Raw genomic sequence first — 14,854 nt, 5'->3', positions numbered from 1 at the left:
AGCTTAGCCTGAGGACCCCAGGCCCCTCAGAGAGGCTCAGGGCCTCCGGGAAACTTGCATGTCACAGCAGTATATACAGTCGACAGAGATGCTGCATCTGCATGTGCATTCTCTCCCCTTCACACGCAAGCTTCCTGTAAAACGCATGTGCACCAAACTCCAGCGATCGTGTTTTGTTTGTGTTTTTTTTTTTTTTTTTTTGACAGTGCTGTAAATGTTTGTAACTTGCGAGTTGCGTGTGGAGCATCTAAGAGGAATGTGCTCACTCCGTGTCCCCTTCAGCATTCCTCCATGGTTAAACCAGCTTCATGCCCATGAGGGGGGCCACAAAGGCCTCTTGTCTCCTGAGCACTAATGCATCACAGCCCCAGATCAAGCACAACATGCATGCAAGCACATACATGCACACAAACATCTGAGAACAGATGCACGCCATCACATATTTATTATTTCAGTACTCACAAACGTGTAATTGACAGAATGGGGGTAAAAAATGGCACTTATGGCACCTGTGGCTTCTTTGAGCTTATGATTTCCTGTCCTCTCCTGTATTTGCAAGAAATGTAAAATCAAAACTCATTGCACGGAAGATAATCTCATGTCTTTTTCAGTCTTCATACTGGCTACCAAATGTTTAAACCAGATTTTTAAAAGTAGCAAGACTTGCAGTCTTAATAATGAAAATGATATATACGGTAAAGTACAATGTTTTTATGCACAGTTTCCTGGTAAAAGTGAATGTTTTATGTGTCATACATGCCAATAAACTTTCATGTAGCTCATACACTTCACATTTTGCCTGCTTGGATGTTGTTGGATGTTGTTACAGCCCTCTCAGAAAGGCCAGCAGTCAGGGAACTGGGTGTATTATGATTACTTGTCACAGATGGGACCTTGGTTTGGACCCGAAAAGAAATGAGCTTTGAGATGACAGAAAGTTGGAAAGATGGGTGAAGCTGTGTCATTCTAATAGAAAAAAAAAAAACAAAAACAATCACAGACAAGTGAGTGGGGAATTAAGGAGTGACATCTGTCATAATCCTAACATACCCTCACAAGACCAATGCATGCAACTCCACCCCAGACAAACATCACCCTAAACCACTATTACCACACAGTCTTATCAGACTTGTGCACAGACTCACAGCTGTCTTTGTGTTTGTATAGTATAGTAAACCTATAGAGGACAGAATTTTCCAGAATAAATGTACAGCTTTGAGTTTTATTATAATGGTGTGTTATTATTTTTAGAAATAATAACCACCTAACCAAACCAAACCAAACCAAACCAAACCAAACCAAACCATCTAATAGTCAATCGCACAGATAAGTATTATTAGCCAATTTTAAATCGATGTACAGGTAAAAGATAGAGATTCATCCTGGCTGTCACTTGTTCTTCTATAAAATCGGCACTGATCTTGATGGCTGCAATCAGCAGATATCTTCAAGCTATGATGAGGGCCTTATCCCATGTGCAGTGCTGTCCAAAGACCAGCCAGAAGGCTGGAGACAGATCAGTCTCTGTCTCCTGGGAAAGCCTTCTCACTCCGAAGCTTCTCCAAAGCGTCTGGACTGGCTGTCGACACTCCCTGCCTTTAATGTATGATCAAGAAAAGCTTTAACTCATTACTCTCTTCAACGCTCCTCCCCATTCTTGTCTTAACTGCTTTCGTATGTTTAATAATACTGCCTTCAGATGTAATTTGTTCCACTAAGATGCATAAGGAGAAAAGTTGTACAGTAGTGCACTACTTCGCTAGTACAAAGACCTTCCAACAACTCATATTAGAGGAAAAGAAACCTGAAATCTGTGGGATCCAAGAGGAAATTTCTTTTTATTTCATCTGTAAAGATGAACAGTTGAAGAAGATCCATCACAGCTCTAGTAACCTCCAGTATAGTAAAATATACTTTTAACAAATTTAATTACCATGGTGATAAGATGTATTTTGTTATTTTTAACTACACCATTTGGTTCTGTATGTGCTAGTGAAAAGGGAGTCCGCTTGCAGCATTTCATCTGAATGAGCAGCTTGTCAAAGCGGTGGTTCCGCAGTTCAGGGTCTTTCACAAAATTAGAGGGCAAGACTTGTTGCTATTAAAGACTGTAATTATTAACCCAACAAATGATTTTCTTCACAAAAAGTAGCTTTCTACCCTAATGGTCCTCGTGGCATCATTAAACTAAACATCACTCAACCAAACCTCCTGAAGGCCTGCTGTGGAAGTTACTCCTGGGAAACACAAATCCAGTCTGGGCCCTACTAAAAAGGTGCTGGGTCAAATTCCAGGTGCTGCGTCCTTGATCACCTATCTGAGCCCGGGTTCTTGACTTAAGCCTAAGTTGCTTCCAGCTGTATGCGAGCAGCATTTGTAAGCATAGTGAGTCACCCGAGAGTCACACAAATAAATAGTGTGAGGTGTTGTACAGCTATGCTGACTCACAGTGAAGACACGTTCAAATACACCGCTGGTGGAAAACCATCAGAGGCACTTGGGTTAGAAAACCCCACATTACCCTCTCCCTTGCAGTCCCAACTTCCCCCTCTGCTGTGATGAAAGGAGAGAAAGCACCTCTACTACTCACCTCTTTTGTTTATTTACCTTCAGAATTACACCCTGCTCTTCTTGGACCATGTTCCAATGTGTTTTGTTATGTTTCCTTTCAAACAGAATATCTATGCGTGTGGTCTCTTGCCATGTTTGGCTAACACATGCACACATTCGTGCATGCACACTCCCATTCAACTTTCCCCCCTGTGCCAGAGGTCCCCTTTGCCCTTCCCCCCACCTCTAACTAAACATCGCAGGACAGCAAAAGGGAACTTCAAAGTGGCCGGAGGGGGTACTCCTTTTTTCCTGGCACTTGTCATCATCTAAGGGACTGGCTGCTCCCCTTATTACTCTAATTGCTTCCAACTGCTCCAGGAGGCTTTGATGAAGGGCGCCATGGAGCATGCTGGAAGCACCTGTTGTTGCACAGAGGAGCACAGGTGGGCCTTATTGGTGGTGGCATGGCAGCGTGTGGACAGCGCTGCTGCTTTCTATTTAAAAATCACACAACTCAAATAAATACAGAATGAGAATTTCAGTTTAATCTCAGATTGTGAGCAATTATGAAATTGCACTTATACATTAAAAAAAAATAAACATCAGTTAAACTAAACTTATGGCTGTAGGACTGAAATATGGACTTGCAGGCAGCACTCTGGCTCCATCTTGTGGCATCACTGTGCTAGAAGTCCAGTAGCTGCATTGCAAAAGAGATGAAAGACCAAGAGATTAAAATTGGTAAGGAGACACTGGAGCAGCCTTTGAACTGCATGATTATAAATTATTATCTTGAATAATATATTAAAACCCCAGTTTTGTTGAGCCGGCGGAGCTACGCACCAGCTGAGGTAGGATCTTTTCAAAGTGCTCGATATCTACTTGGTCACAGTCCTCAGATTCAGCTTGTTTCAGTGATCTCACAGCAGCCTCTGAAAAATGAGATAACAGATTAACACTGAGCAGTCAAGTATTGTGTCTCAGACTGTACAACAGAACTTCTTACCTTGGACAAATATTTTTAGCATCTCTGCCATGAGCAAGACAGCATCCCCACTTACTGCAACATAGTGAGATCTGTTAAGCCGTAGAATTACAAATAACACACAATTATCACACTTATATCATGACAGTATTTATGCAACTCACGTTTGGTTTTTTCCTCCTTGAATAAGCCTGACAAAAGTTTGCTTACTGTGTCCTGTGAGTGAGAAGAATATAGCACATTATAACGTACAGTTAATTTCGGGACAATAATATATTTTTATACATGAGACTAACTAAACACACCATGACGTATAGTTGCTAATGAAGAGTTGCACAGTGTTTTGTGCAGACATCAACGTAAAACAGGCACAAAAATACGTATTTACATTTTCAAAGGCGCTGGTTTGACTTCCCGGATTACATACCACTGTTTCTATCTTGGAACATGCAGATGCGTTCTCTTTAGTGCCGTCCTCATACCAAACTGCGTTCGAAAAAATGTCAATTTAATGGCTCTTCGGCGAAAGTAAATGTTCTTACTACCAGGAAGTAGGGGATATGTAGCACTTTTTCGAACCATTATGAATCGCTCTTCTATTCGGCGTACATATATTGCTAATCCATTGAATATTATCTTAGCAAGGAGTAAATAAGGAACGGTCTAAATGCTCTGTAAACACGGTCGGTGCGAATGTCAAATTGAAGTGTTTTTACTTCCAATTCAGCAGCAAAGCATAGGTTTAAAAAAAAAAAACAAAAACAAAAAAACCCCAAAACAAATTAACACTAAGTAAGTATGAAAAATCATACTCTTACCTTTTTGAAACCAATTTCTGCTCCCTGCTCCGCCATGTTTTTGTCACTGTGAGAGGAACTTGGCGCTCTGCGCAGGGATTGGCCATTGATCTCTGACGTCAGTGGCACAGCCCCCCGCAGACGGCAAATGAAATTAACAGTAAAAAAAAAAAAAAAAAAATAATAATAATAATAAAAATAAAAATATACTAATAAAAGGAATAATCTGAAAGTAAAATTTCAAAAATAGATTTCGAGTCGCTCACATCTCTTTACTCTTAAAGGCAACGTTAAAAAAAAAAAAAACATTTTCCTGTGTAAAAATTTGTTATATTCATTTCTTTATTTTAAACATTCAGTTACACACAGCTTAAGAGCAATAGGTTATTTTTCACATCGTTTTACGATGTCCAAGTGAAAAAAAAATCATGTTGCATTCGTCAATCTAATCTATCTTTTACAACCACACCTTGTGATGTTTATCCCTGACGAACATAAATTCAGCACAATAAAATGTGTACCACAGCAACACATGTTAAAGCTTTAGGTAAGCAAACGTGTGTTTCTAATTATACATCCTGAAACTCATCTGAGACAGAAAAAGTTCCAAAGTACTTGTCTATTCATTCATCATCTAACCACTGAGCATCTTCGAGTATGTAGCCCAGACCCATTGAACGCCTTGGTCGCGGTGCAGCAGGGACTGTCATCTTGTCTTCTGAATCCTCAATCTGAAAGACAGATTTTTTTTCCTCATAATCAGCTGATGATGAAAATGTGCACACTCCTGTTAATCATCATTTTCCACCCACATGATTAAGATTTCCAGTCTTATGAGAACAGGCTCCAACATAAGGCGAGTATACTCACCTTTGGACTGACAACTCGTTTCACTCCCACTTCAATGCCTCCAATAATGTGAGGACCAGCCCAGTCTGCTCTATCTGCTTCATCCTCTGTAGAAAACCTCACATAGGCCACTGCCTTATTTTTCTCTGAGTGGCACTTCTTAATCTGTGATCCAATTCAACATTTGAAAAATGGATTTTGTTTAATTAGGTGACAAAAACTCGTAGATCTTCAGAATTTATACAAAAATACATCAACAAAGGTGCTAATAAAGCTATATATTTTCAGTCTTTACCTTACACGCTGTGATGGTGCCCCATTCTCTAAAATAAGCTTGTAGGTATCCTTCACTTAAATAAATGTTCAGATCCTTTATGAACAGTCCATGGTCCTGTTAAATAATAAAAAATCATGAGCTTTGTGGCATAGCTCAAAAAGAAAATTAAAATGTGTGAGGCTCCCTGTAAATATAAGATTGAGAGAAACAGTTTACCAGTTCATAATGTTCAGCCAAAGCAGTCCTGTATTTCATTGGAAGAGAGATGTACACTCTGCTTTTAGATGCTGTCGCCTCTTTTGTGTTATCTGAGTAATGAAATGAGTAAATAATTGTTTAAACACTATGCAGTGGGGAAGGCTGTAAATTGATCATACAAGGATAAAAATAAGGATAAAAAAAAATCTGAAATTCTTTGCAGAATCTCTTTGGAGATCAAGAATGAAATCAAGGTCTGTTACTTACCTGAGGTCATTGTTGAGATGTTGATGTGAGATGTGAGATTCTTCAAAGCAGAGCAACTCAAAGTACAGAGTAAGCTGCGGGGAAGTGGGTTCATATAGTATTGTTCTATGTCATTACAAGGAAATAACCTCCTACCTTTTTTTTGTCTTGGGAATTTCAAAGAAGTGATTGGTCCAAGAGTTACCCAACTTGTTCAACAGCCAGGGGGAAATATTTGTTAGGGTCAAAATATATTATTACAGGACTGAGACCCAACACAGTCAAAGACATTCTAAAACAAAATTTCTGTCTGGAAAGAATGCTTGGGGGAAGTTGGTACACAGCTGTAAGAAGCATGTTGTGTTTAGAACAGGTTGTGTTGTTTCACATTCTTCTGGATGAGTGTGAATGAATAACATACGTGCCACAAATTTATATGCAGTGGCAGTCCATTTTTGGCAGGATCATCACAAAAGAAGCAAAAAAAAAAAAAAAAAAAAAAAAAAAAAAAAAAAAAATCTGAACTAAATACTGCAGCAAAAGTGATGATTATTACTTGTATAGTTTCAGCAGAATTACACAGAGGAGTACTTGTAGTATTTGGGCCAATGAAATAAAGGAAACAATGTTTTTAAGATAGGAGACAGTTGACAATTGTCTAATTTGCCAAAAACACATCAAGAGGGTTCTTTATTCCAGTAACATAGCAGATATTTTCAAACATGTTTATTATGTCTTTTCATGCAACACATTGAAGACCGCGATTCATGAACTTTAACAGAATCTAACAATAACAACTACAAATATATGCATTAAAAAATAAAGATCCTGACGTGCACCAAGAGCTCTATTTATTAATAAATACTCATGGCTGCATTACAGTGCTAACAGCCAGTGATTCATGTTGTGTTAATCCAGCAGATTAAGGACTCATCAAACATTATGGAAAGTATTTCATACCAACACATTCTACGGTTACAGGTTTTGCTTTTACTTTTGTTCGCGTGGCAACTTGGCAGTGACGTTTTCACTCATGCTGACAACGATCTTGGCACAGATGAGATCAAAGCAACGATGCTTGCCGGTGCTGAGATAATATCTTGCCATTGCTACAGTATGATGTGAATGTTGTTCAGCCACAGACTGGAAAAAAAAAACAAAAAAACCCAAAGCAAAACAGGAAAGCATTTTAAATGGAAGACAGTTCTTGCATAAATGCCTTTTCACACGATAAGCGAGGTCATCAAAACACTGAGATACACTGCAAATGCAATGAGGACATACAATACTGCGATTACTCACCTTATCTATGATGGGAAACCAGACTATTCTGTTCACAAAGGGCTTGCAATTGGGTGATGAGGAACTTTTTGTCCTTACCCTCCTGTATATAGGAGCAAAAATAATACACACACACACACACACAAAATATACATTAAAATCAATATCAACAGGCTGTACATGTGTCATGCTTTTTTTTTTTTAGCCCTGGTAGCAGCATGCCTCTACGGATGGTAGTGACAAAAGGAGGATTCCTACACAATCCCCTAATTTTTCTCTAGCACCACCAAAAGGCCCAGGTTTTCACTTATCTATTCAAATATCTCTATGAATAACCACATAGTTTAGTTCAGACCTTCATGTCCCAGGTTGGTTGAAGTGTAATAACTTGGGTGATGCCATAATTTTTCCTCTAGCACCACCATCTGGTAAAGATTTCAAATAGTCCAATATGGTTTGTGACCATATACTTGTAAAACGCATCACATTCCCATCATGCACAGCTGTACTTTGTCTGTAGTGCTAATGAGAAAATGTTAGTATGGTAAAACTAAGATGGTGAACATTTTATTTTAAACATTACACCTGCTAAACATCAGCATGTTAGCAAAACACCATCATTCAAGTACAGCCTCACAGAGCGGCTAACATGGCTGTAGACTCTAAAACAAACAAACAAATAAACAAAAGATTATGCCTACATTTTCAATTTGCTTTTCTAACAGACTGATCATTCTTCTTTGGCCATCAACAACTTGAGCGTGAAAGTAAATCACCATTCTGGAAATGAGCAAAACAGAAAGCATAAGGGATCAATTCAAATATAAAGAGAATAAACACGAGTAAAGCACCAACATGCCTATATATATATACATACACTTTATATATCTATATATGTGTGTGTGTGTGTGTGTGTGTGTGTATACATATATATATATATATATATATATATATATATATATATATATATATATATATATATATATATATATATATGTATCTCATGTAAACATTGTTTGTGATCATGTCACCACTCACAGAAAGACTCCAGTGGCAAGGAATAAAAACAGTGGGTTCTCCACCAGAGTGTTGTAGATGTAGCTGACCCAATACAGATTTGGGTTGGAATTCTCCAGCTTGTGGATCCACTGCTTCCCTGACTGAAACATTGTGGTGAGATTCCTGAAAGGGCCGCACCCTGATGAGGGTTTAATCCTGTGGACAAGAGACAGATTGATTTTTAAGATCAGGATCTTTTCAGCTGTTTTGAAAACTTGCATTAGTTCATCTTGCAACTCTTTCCAAGGTCCCTCCCCCTATAGTGCACACAGCCCCAAGCCCACTTATTTCTACTAAAGACAAATCTTTCAAGTAATATTTTGACATTACAGCAAAACTATCTCTTTAAAAATTGGTCAGAAATACAGTTTTAAAGTTTCACTTTTAAAAAGACCCAACACTTTTAAAACGCTTGATGCTGTAGTTTTAAGCAAACAACACTGGCAATACAGAGGACTTGCTGGGGACTTTCAGTTTTAATTGAATACACATCACTGATTAACAGCATCAGAATCTTACTCAAAAAAGCCTGCAGTGCCTATGTTTGTCATAAAGTAATATGTGGGGGAGGGAGAGGAAGGGGAAACACTACAACAGTTATAATAGTAACAATAGTAAGAGCAATAGTATGATTAATAATAGGACTAATAATAATAGTTCATGAGAATTATGGAGGCAGTAGGTGGCCCCCAGCCACAAATCCAGAGTCTACAGACCTGAGGGCAGATTTACCTACAGAGAGTGACAGAAAGCTGCGTGTGTCTTAGTTTGTGGAATTCGTGCATGCCTTTCGGTGTAGAAACTTCTTGTGAGCATCACAGTCATTAAGAGAAGGGAGATTTTGTTCATTGTACTCACGTCCAAACTGTATAACTGACAGACACGGCAGCACTGAGGAATGAGGGGAAGCATAAAAGAGTGATGAACAGTGTTGTCATCTGACTGGCCCTCCAGGGTTTTTTGGAGGCCTGACAGTTGAGCATCAGGCTGCTCTGAGGAAGACACCAAAGGAAGGATGTTACCTTTTTCATGCAAATCAGTCCCATTGTATGACGGTGAAAAAACAACACCAGCTATACCCACCTTCTTCATGTAAAACAGCACAAGCAGTTTTATGATTTGGACTGCAGGAAGCAGCGGAGCAAAGAGCACCCCAAACCTGGGAACAACCCAAATACCATTAATGTTTAAGTCACCTTTTTCTGTTAAATATGTGATGGTTTCAAAAATGTGGTTTAACGTTGTGTAATTACCAAGTAAGAGTTTGTCCGTATATAAGCTCAAGCACATTACGAGCAATGTCAAAGACTGGTTTCCTGTTCTTTTTCAGCACTTTCTTTGAATAGAACCTAAAGAGAAGATGCCAGGTTAGTGCGACAGAAAGAAAACACTTCTAGCAAAATCAAGTTACATGACTCATGGGTAGAGCACCAACATGCCTCCACAGGAACTCTCCCAAAAACGTGTAAAGCACTGTGAAGATGAAGTCCATCACGAGCAAGCGATAAACTTCTTGCCCCACAAAGCTTTCCCAGCACTATGGACAACAGAGAGACACACAAGTGTAAAGAATCAGCAAAAAGTGGATTCAAGGTTGTTTCACAAGTAATGTCATAAGTGCCAAAAAAAAGCCACAACCAAACACCTAACCACTTAGTGTCCTAACAGCATTCTTTACACAACTCAGTGCTACTCCAAAACTGTAATCATGAGAGTTTGAAATACAAAGATGCTTGTAACCTGTAAACCACGACTTTCTGGTTCCACAGCAATTCTCCCCAGCCAGCGGTAACACAGCACTCCAATAATACTGACCTTCAACAACAGGTTCCTGAGAAAATTATGTTGAAACACAACATACAAGATAATATTCCAGCAATTTATGTATATTTATGTTTATTAGGAGACAGATCTCAGATACCAAATATATCAAAAGTCTATAAGTCTGTTAGTTAAAAGTCTGTTGTATGGTTCTGTTGAAGTTTGTTAGACATTTCATGTGGCATGGCCAACTGAGATGATTTATATTTTATTTTATTTTATTATTATTATTATTATTTATTTATTTTTTTGCCACAGTTCTTCTTCTCACCTGAAGATGGAGACACAGACACGGACACTGGGTGAGTCATGTTTCTCTACCCAAGCACACAGGTTGAAGAGGCCAGGGAATAACAGGTTCATGCCGGACACCACTGCTGACAAAAGCAGCAGCTCACTTTCTTTAACAGGACCCAGCTTAATGGTGGTCTGTGAAGGAATGGACAAATCACAGTGAGGGCTGCAGAACAATACATGAGGGGAAAAAAAATACATTTTGAATAGCTCTTTATAACAGATTTAACTTTATTGATTGCTGCATTGGTTCGCAAAAGTTGCAGGAATGCAACATCATAAACGTTATTAGTTTGATGCAAAATCCTAAATTTTTGAAAGGAAAAAAAAGGACAATCTTCCTCCAGCATCTTGATCATTTTTGCTGATGCTTACACTGAGCAGTTTTGCAAAGATAACAGACCGAAAAAAAGCATGTAAATTGTTTGCCAGGAAAGAAAAAGGAGAAGTATGTAACCTGCGGTTGGTAGGTGCTTATTTTTGTGGTATTCTTAAGAAAATGCTACACAGGCCTTATAGTTGCTCAGACATGAAAGCTGTCATGTCTGGCTTCACTGCAGTTGCTGCACAGTTTCCTCTGACCTCTGACAAGTAGTGGACTCCCGTGGTGCCCAGGAAGATGCTAGTTAGACATGTAGCCCATGCCACCAGATTCACTATGAGGCGGAAGAGACGCTGCCTGCAACTCTTCTCATTTTTTCGGCTGATCATCTCAGACAGAAGCTCCTGTTGGAAAAGCAGCGGTTGCGCTGTTGAGTCAACAACATTTAACTGATCTAATGTGCTGAAATTGAAAGTGCTGCGCTGTTCATGTCCCAGCTTTATTAAGTTCGACAGCCACAGTTGCTTATATATATAGAGCGGATATTTAAAAACCTTCACTTCGTATGAAATGGTCCTTCTTTAGCCTCTACATGCAAGCTGAGGAGTCAGGTGTACGGGTTGGTGAATGTATCATTACAACTTCCTGTGTGTGAACCCACTGTACAAACACGGAGATAGTGTGACATTGTCACACTTTGACACATTATTGTCACGCTATCTTAGTGTGACAATAATGTGACAAAGTGACTAAGCATGTGACACTGAACTTAATCTGTCAAAGATCTATAGCTGTGTTCTTGTCTTCACAGCAGTTTTGAAAAATTATACATTCCTGTTTTAAACTGTTTACAACCTCACATTTATGCTTCAGTTTGAAAATGAAGTGAAGAACAATTGTCTGGGCTTCTGAAATGTGTTTGTATTAACATAAAAATAAAGTTTCACACTAAAGTGAGTCAGAACATTCAAATGATTGCATACTTTGAGCTGGGTGCTGATTTTCTCAGACTGAAATCTGACAGATGTCTTCTTGCTGAGCTTAAAGTCCCAGCTGCAGAAAACTTTTACTGCCAGATTCCCATTAGACTTGAGGACATGAAAACTTTTCCCAAATGACTTGGACATGCTGCAAGACAACAATAAAGCGATTAAAAACACAGCACACAAGGACTACAATAAAACGAATGCATGAAAATCAGTTATTGTCCAACCTGTACACCAGGATGATGCAGATAATGAAGAAGGCGATGGCAATGGTAAAGAAGTAGGCTGCAGGTATGCTGTACAACGCTATCTGGGCAGTGTCAGGATCACAGTTCGGCTTATTAGGTGATTCACCAACGGAACCAAGGGTCGAGTTATCGGCCTGACAAGTTTTGATGATGGTGTCGGTGTAGAAGCCATAGAACATCGCACTCTGAGAGAGGTAACCCTGTAAGAGACAACAGATAGAGGGGAAATCCTGTTCAAGAGAGTGCCAAAGAAATAAACGTGTACACACACATGCACAGCTTTCTCACCATGCCCGTGAGAAGTTCAAGGCCAGTGAAATTGTCGAGATGAGAGTCGTAAAGAGGAGGGGGGTGGATGGCTTGAGGGAAGACCACAAACAGACCGATGATAATGAAGAGTAGGAAGTTAAAGCGCAGGAGGGTTCGGAGAAACAGGAAGTAGGAGAGCACCCCAGTTCCGAAACGACCGCTCAGTCTCTTCATGGTTGAATGCCACAGCTGGAAGAAACTGAGGAAGGGGAGGCAGCTGAACATGCAGTGACGCCAAATCTGAGGGGAGAAAAGCATCAGTGTATAACTGATATATGCAAAGAAGAATAATTTATATATAATCATGTGGCACACCGTTTCTACTCACCCTTGAAATGTACACACTGAGACTACTGCAGCATGGAATATTTCTGCTGATGCGTGAACTTTTAGCTACGTCACTGAAAGCAAGTCGCCTAATAAACAATGAGTGAAGGAGATGTTAAGAACTAGCACTTTGCACCACACTTCCATTTGCTTAATTTTGTTGGTAATTTCATGTTTTCAGTGTCACATGTACCTGAGATGCCTCTTATCCGACAGGCTAAGTGGCATGGCTCGCAGCTTGCGCATGCCCTCACTCACTGAGAGGCCTCGGAGGTTGGCTGTCATCTGCTCCTTTTTGTTTTCTGTCAACATAAGTTAGATTAAATGAGCAGAAAGGCTCATTTAAAAAAAAAAAAAAAAAAAAAACAGCAAGTATTGGCTAATGCTTAAAGTGGTCAGTGGCTTAGCACTTCCTTTTCACCTTCAGGACTAATTTCCTCCACTACCTCGCTAAAGTCAACCTGGACTGGTCTGGAGGGATGAGGAGAATCATGGGAGGAAGTCTGGTGTCTGGTTTGGTGCTGGGAACACTGGGAAATTATTGCAGCATTATTTGGCCCTATGTGGACAATGAACAGTTTTTACTTTACATTTGTAAACGAAATGAACACAACAAACAATAATGCATTTAGTTTTTTTTTTTTTTTAAAAACAGCCACAGGAAGATCTTAACACCTGGTGATAACTCAGCAAGTAGAAAAAACATTTCATCTCACCCGCAGTGCGACTCGGCATTGAAGAGAGGACCTTTAAGGTGGCAGCAGACCAGGAGTTCCTCTGCAGAAAGCTGATCCCCTCTGTGTTAAGGGTCTCATCTTTCATGTGGTCGCTGCTGATCGACGAGCTGTCTGAAGCTAAAGTTTGCAGACTAACCGAAGTTATGTTGTCCTCAGTGTCTCTGGCTTTATGGCAATCATCTTGCATATTTATTATTAAAAAAAATAAATTAAAAAAAAAAACATTTGAGGGAATTTGAACAATCATGTCAGATTAATCTCACTATCTACTCATTACCAAATGTTACTTGTTTTATAGACTTTTTGATCTGTGGAGAAAACAATTGAAATTACAGTTGAGAAGACTTTTGTAGCAACGAATAGCGGACATTGTGTATTTGTACCTGTGCATTCTCTAATCACATCCATCTGCAGGGTTTCAGGGCACCTCTGGGTGCTGGCTGCTGGTTCAGCAATGTTCTGGAGGAGGGTTACCTGACCTGGTTCAGCTTCTCCCATGTTCCTGCAGGAGAGTAACTATCAGAAGTAAGAACGACCCAGAGTCCCAGAGCACGCTCACTAACGAAGCACGCGGACATGTTGTATTTCATATGTATTGTTCTTTCATGGTGGATAGTGCAAGTAAAGAATTGCTCCACTTTTCATGCAGCAATATAGTGTGTAAATATGTTGAATGTATGCTTTTTACTGTGCTTGTATATTATATTATGTCTCTTTTATCTATGTAAAGTGTTTGTATTGTTTTTGTTTTATGCAATTTACTCTTGGAAGAATATCCCAATGGGACTGAAAGAGATCCAGATAAATAAGCAAACAATCAAAACTCACACTTGTTTCCAGTTCCAGATACTAAAGAGCAAGAGGTTTCAACACGAATTACTTGCAAAGGCAATTCAGTTGAAAATGACAGTGTTTTCTCAGAACACTGATGTATGTATGTCATAAGGTATTTAAAAAAAAAAAAAAAGAAAAAAAAAAGAAAAAGACTGAACAGTAGAAAAAAAAAGAAAAGTTACTTATGTACTTACAGGCCTAACAACAGCCAAATTATATTGCATCTAAAAACAAAAGTGTAACAAGTAGAACAACCCTCAAGCCTTAACCAAAAGATAGAAAGTGAACCTTGAGAACTTACTCATAGTCACAATCCATTTGACAAATGCTGACACTGAAGCTCTCACTGCTTGCCATGGTCCTTGATAATCTCCTTTTACTGCAAGCATACAGCTCTCAGTGCATCAGGGGACCTCACAGGGTCCTCTGGTTGCCCTTCCACGATGTAGTCACACACTTCTCACCGAAACTCTAATAAACAAAAAAAAAAACAAAAAACAAAATGCTTATTGGCTTTCTGTGAAATCCTCTTGCAGAGCACATCCTCCCCCTGACCCTAATCACAAAGCTGTTGGGACATGAATAACTTCCTCACCATATATACTTCCTCTCTGTCTCTGTTGCCCACCCCCGCTGCCTTCCCCGAACACAGCTGTGCCTTATTTGCAATTGCTGCAGAGTGTTACCTGCCTGCATCATCAGACTTGAATGGGAACACCTGGAGACGGGCA

The 14,854-nt window shown here is 39.4% G+C and overlaps 3 protein-coding genes across 6 annotated transcripts; all 3 read right to left on the bottom strand.

Annotated features, from left to right (window-relative positions):
* Positions 1-3,076: 3,076 nt before the first annotated feature.
* Positions 3,077-4,458, bottom strand: cenpx (centromere protein X). The gene is made up of 5 exons (XM_041063315.1): positions 4,357-4,458; positions 3,703-3,754; positions 3,560-3,613; positions 3,397-3,485; positions 3,077-3,253 (listed from the first exon to the last, which is right to left on the bottom strand). Exons 1-5 carry the CDS (start codon positions 4,390-4,392, stop codon positions 3,239-3,241), a joined length of 246 nt encoding a protein of 81 aa, XP_040919249.1. The 5' UTR covers positions 4,393-4,458; the 3' UTR covers positions 3,077-3,238.
* Positions 4,459-4,663: 205 nt separating this feature from the next.
* LOC121198931 (heterogeneous nuclear ribonucleoproteins A1 homolog) lies at positions 4,664-6,069 on the bottom strand. The gene is made up of 5 exons (XM_041063314.1): positions 5,927-6,069; positions 5,678-5,769; positions 5,480-5,575; positions 5,206-5,349; positions 4,664-5,066 (listed from the first exon to the last, which is right to left on the bottom strand). Exons 1-5 carry the CDS (start codon positions 6,018-6,020, stop codon positions 4,959-4,961), a joined length of 534 nt encoding a protein of 177 aa, XP_040919248.1. The 5' UTR covers positions 6,021-6,069; the 3' UTR covers positions 4,664-4,958.
* Positions 6,070-6,564: 495 nt separating this feature from the next.
* Positions 6,565-14,677, bottom strand: LOC121198930 (transmembrane channel-like protein 6). Of its 4 annotated transcripts, none has more exons than XM_041063309.1 (20): positions 14,425-14,677; positions 13,673-13,791; positions 13,269-13,469; positions 12,974-13,111; positions 12,746-12,854; positions 12,554-12,641; positions 12,205-12,465; positions 11,896-12,116; positions 11,666-11,810; positions 10,943-11,086; positions 10,338-10,495; positions 9,986-10,076; positions 9,685-9,782; positions 9,499-9,594; positions 9,329-9,404; positions 9,104-9,237; positions 8,225-8,401; positions 7,888-7,966; positions 7,208-7,289; positions 6,565-7,048 (listed from the first exon to the last, which is right to left on the bottom strand). In XM_041063309.1, exons 1-19 carry the CDS (start codon positions 14,478-14,480, stop codon positions 7,209-7,211), a joined length of 2,472 nt encoding a protein of 823 aa, XP_040919243.1. In that variant the 5' UTR covers positions 14,481-14,677; the 3' UTR covers positions 6,565-7,048; position 7,208. The 4 variants fall into 4 exon arrangements, with proteins under 4 accessions (XP_040919243.1, XP_040919244.1, XP_040919246.1 ...); XM_041063310.1 differs by having other exon boundaries at positions 13,269-13,406; XM_041063312.1 differs by lacking the exons at positions 13,673-13,791; positions 14,425-14,677 and having other exon boundaries at positions 12,974-13,082; positions 13,269-13,394.
* Positions 14,678-14,854: the final 177 nt, after the last annotated feature.

The sequence above is a fragment of the Toxotes jaculatrix genome, chromosome 18, assembly GCF_017976425.1.
Source record: "Toxotes jaculatrix isolate fToxJac2 chromosome 18, fToxJac2.pri, whole genome shotgun sequence".
NCBI classification, from domain to species: domain Eukaryota; kingdom Metazoa; phylum Chordata; class Actinopteri; family Toxotidae; genus Toxotes; species Toxotes jaculatrix.
This window is presented reverse-complemented; position numbering and strand designations above follow the sequence as displayed.

Bases quoted from the DNA above. Each gene is read 5' to 3' on its own strand.
- cenpx (XM_041063315.1), bottom strand. From the start codon at position 4,392: ATGGCGGAGCAGGGAGCAGAAATTGGTTTCAAAAAG. The intron at 3,755-4,356 runs GTAAGAGTATGA...TCTCACTCACAG, and splicing joins CAGAAATTGGTTTCAAAAAG to GACACAGTAAGCAAACTTTT. The intron at 3,614-3,702 runs GTGAGTTGCATA...ACTATGTTGCAG, and splicing joins CAAGGAGGAAAAAACCAAAC to TAAGTGGGGATGCTGTCTTG.
- LOC121198931 (XM_041063314.1), bottom strand. From the start codon at position 6,020: ATGAACCCACTTCCCCGCAGCTTACTCTGTACTTTGAGTTGCTCTGCT. The intron at 5,576-5,677 runs GTAAACTGTTTC...ATTATTTAACAG, and splicing joins TGGCTGAACATTATGAACTG to GACCATGGACTGTTCATAAA. The intron at 5,350-5,479 runs GTAAAGACTGAA...ATTGGATCACAG, and splicing joins GCACCATCACAGCGTGTAAG to ATTAAGAAGTGCCACTCAGA.
- LOC121198930 (XM_041063309.1), bottom strand. From the start codon at position 14,480: ATGGCAAGCAGTGAGAGCTTCAGTGTCAGCATTTGTCAAATGGATTGT. The intron at 11,087-11,665 runs GTATGCAATCAT...CTTTTCCAACAG, and splicing joins AAATCAGCACCCAGCTCAAA to GAGCTTCTGTCTGAGATGAT. The intron at 9,783-9,985 runs GTTACAAGCATC...TGTTGTCCATAG, and splicing joins CAGAAAGTCGTGGTTTACAG to TGCTGGGAAAGCTTTGTGGG.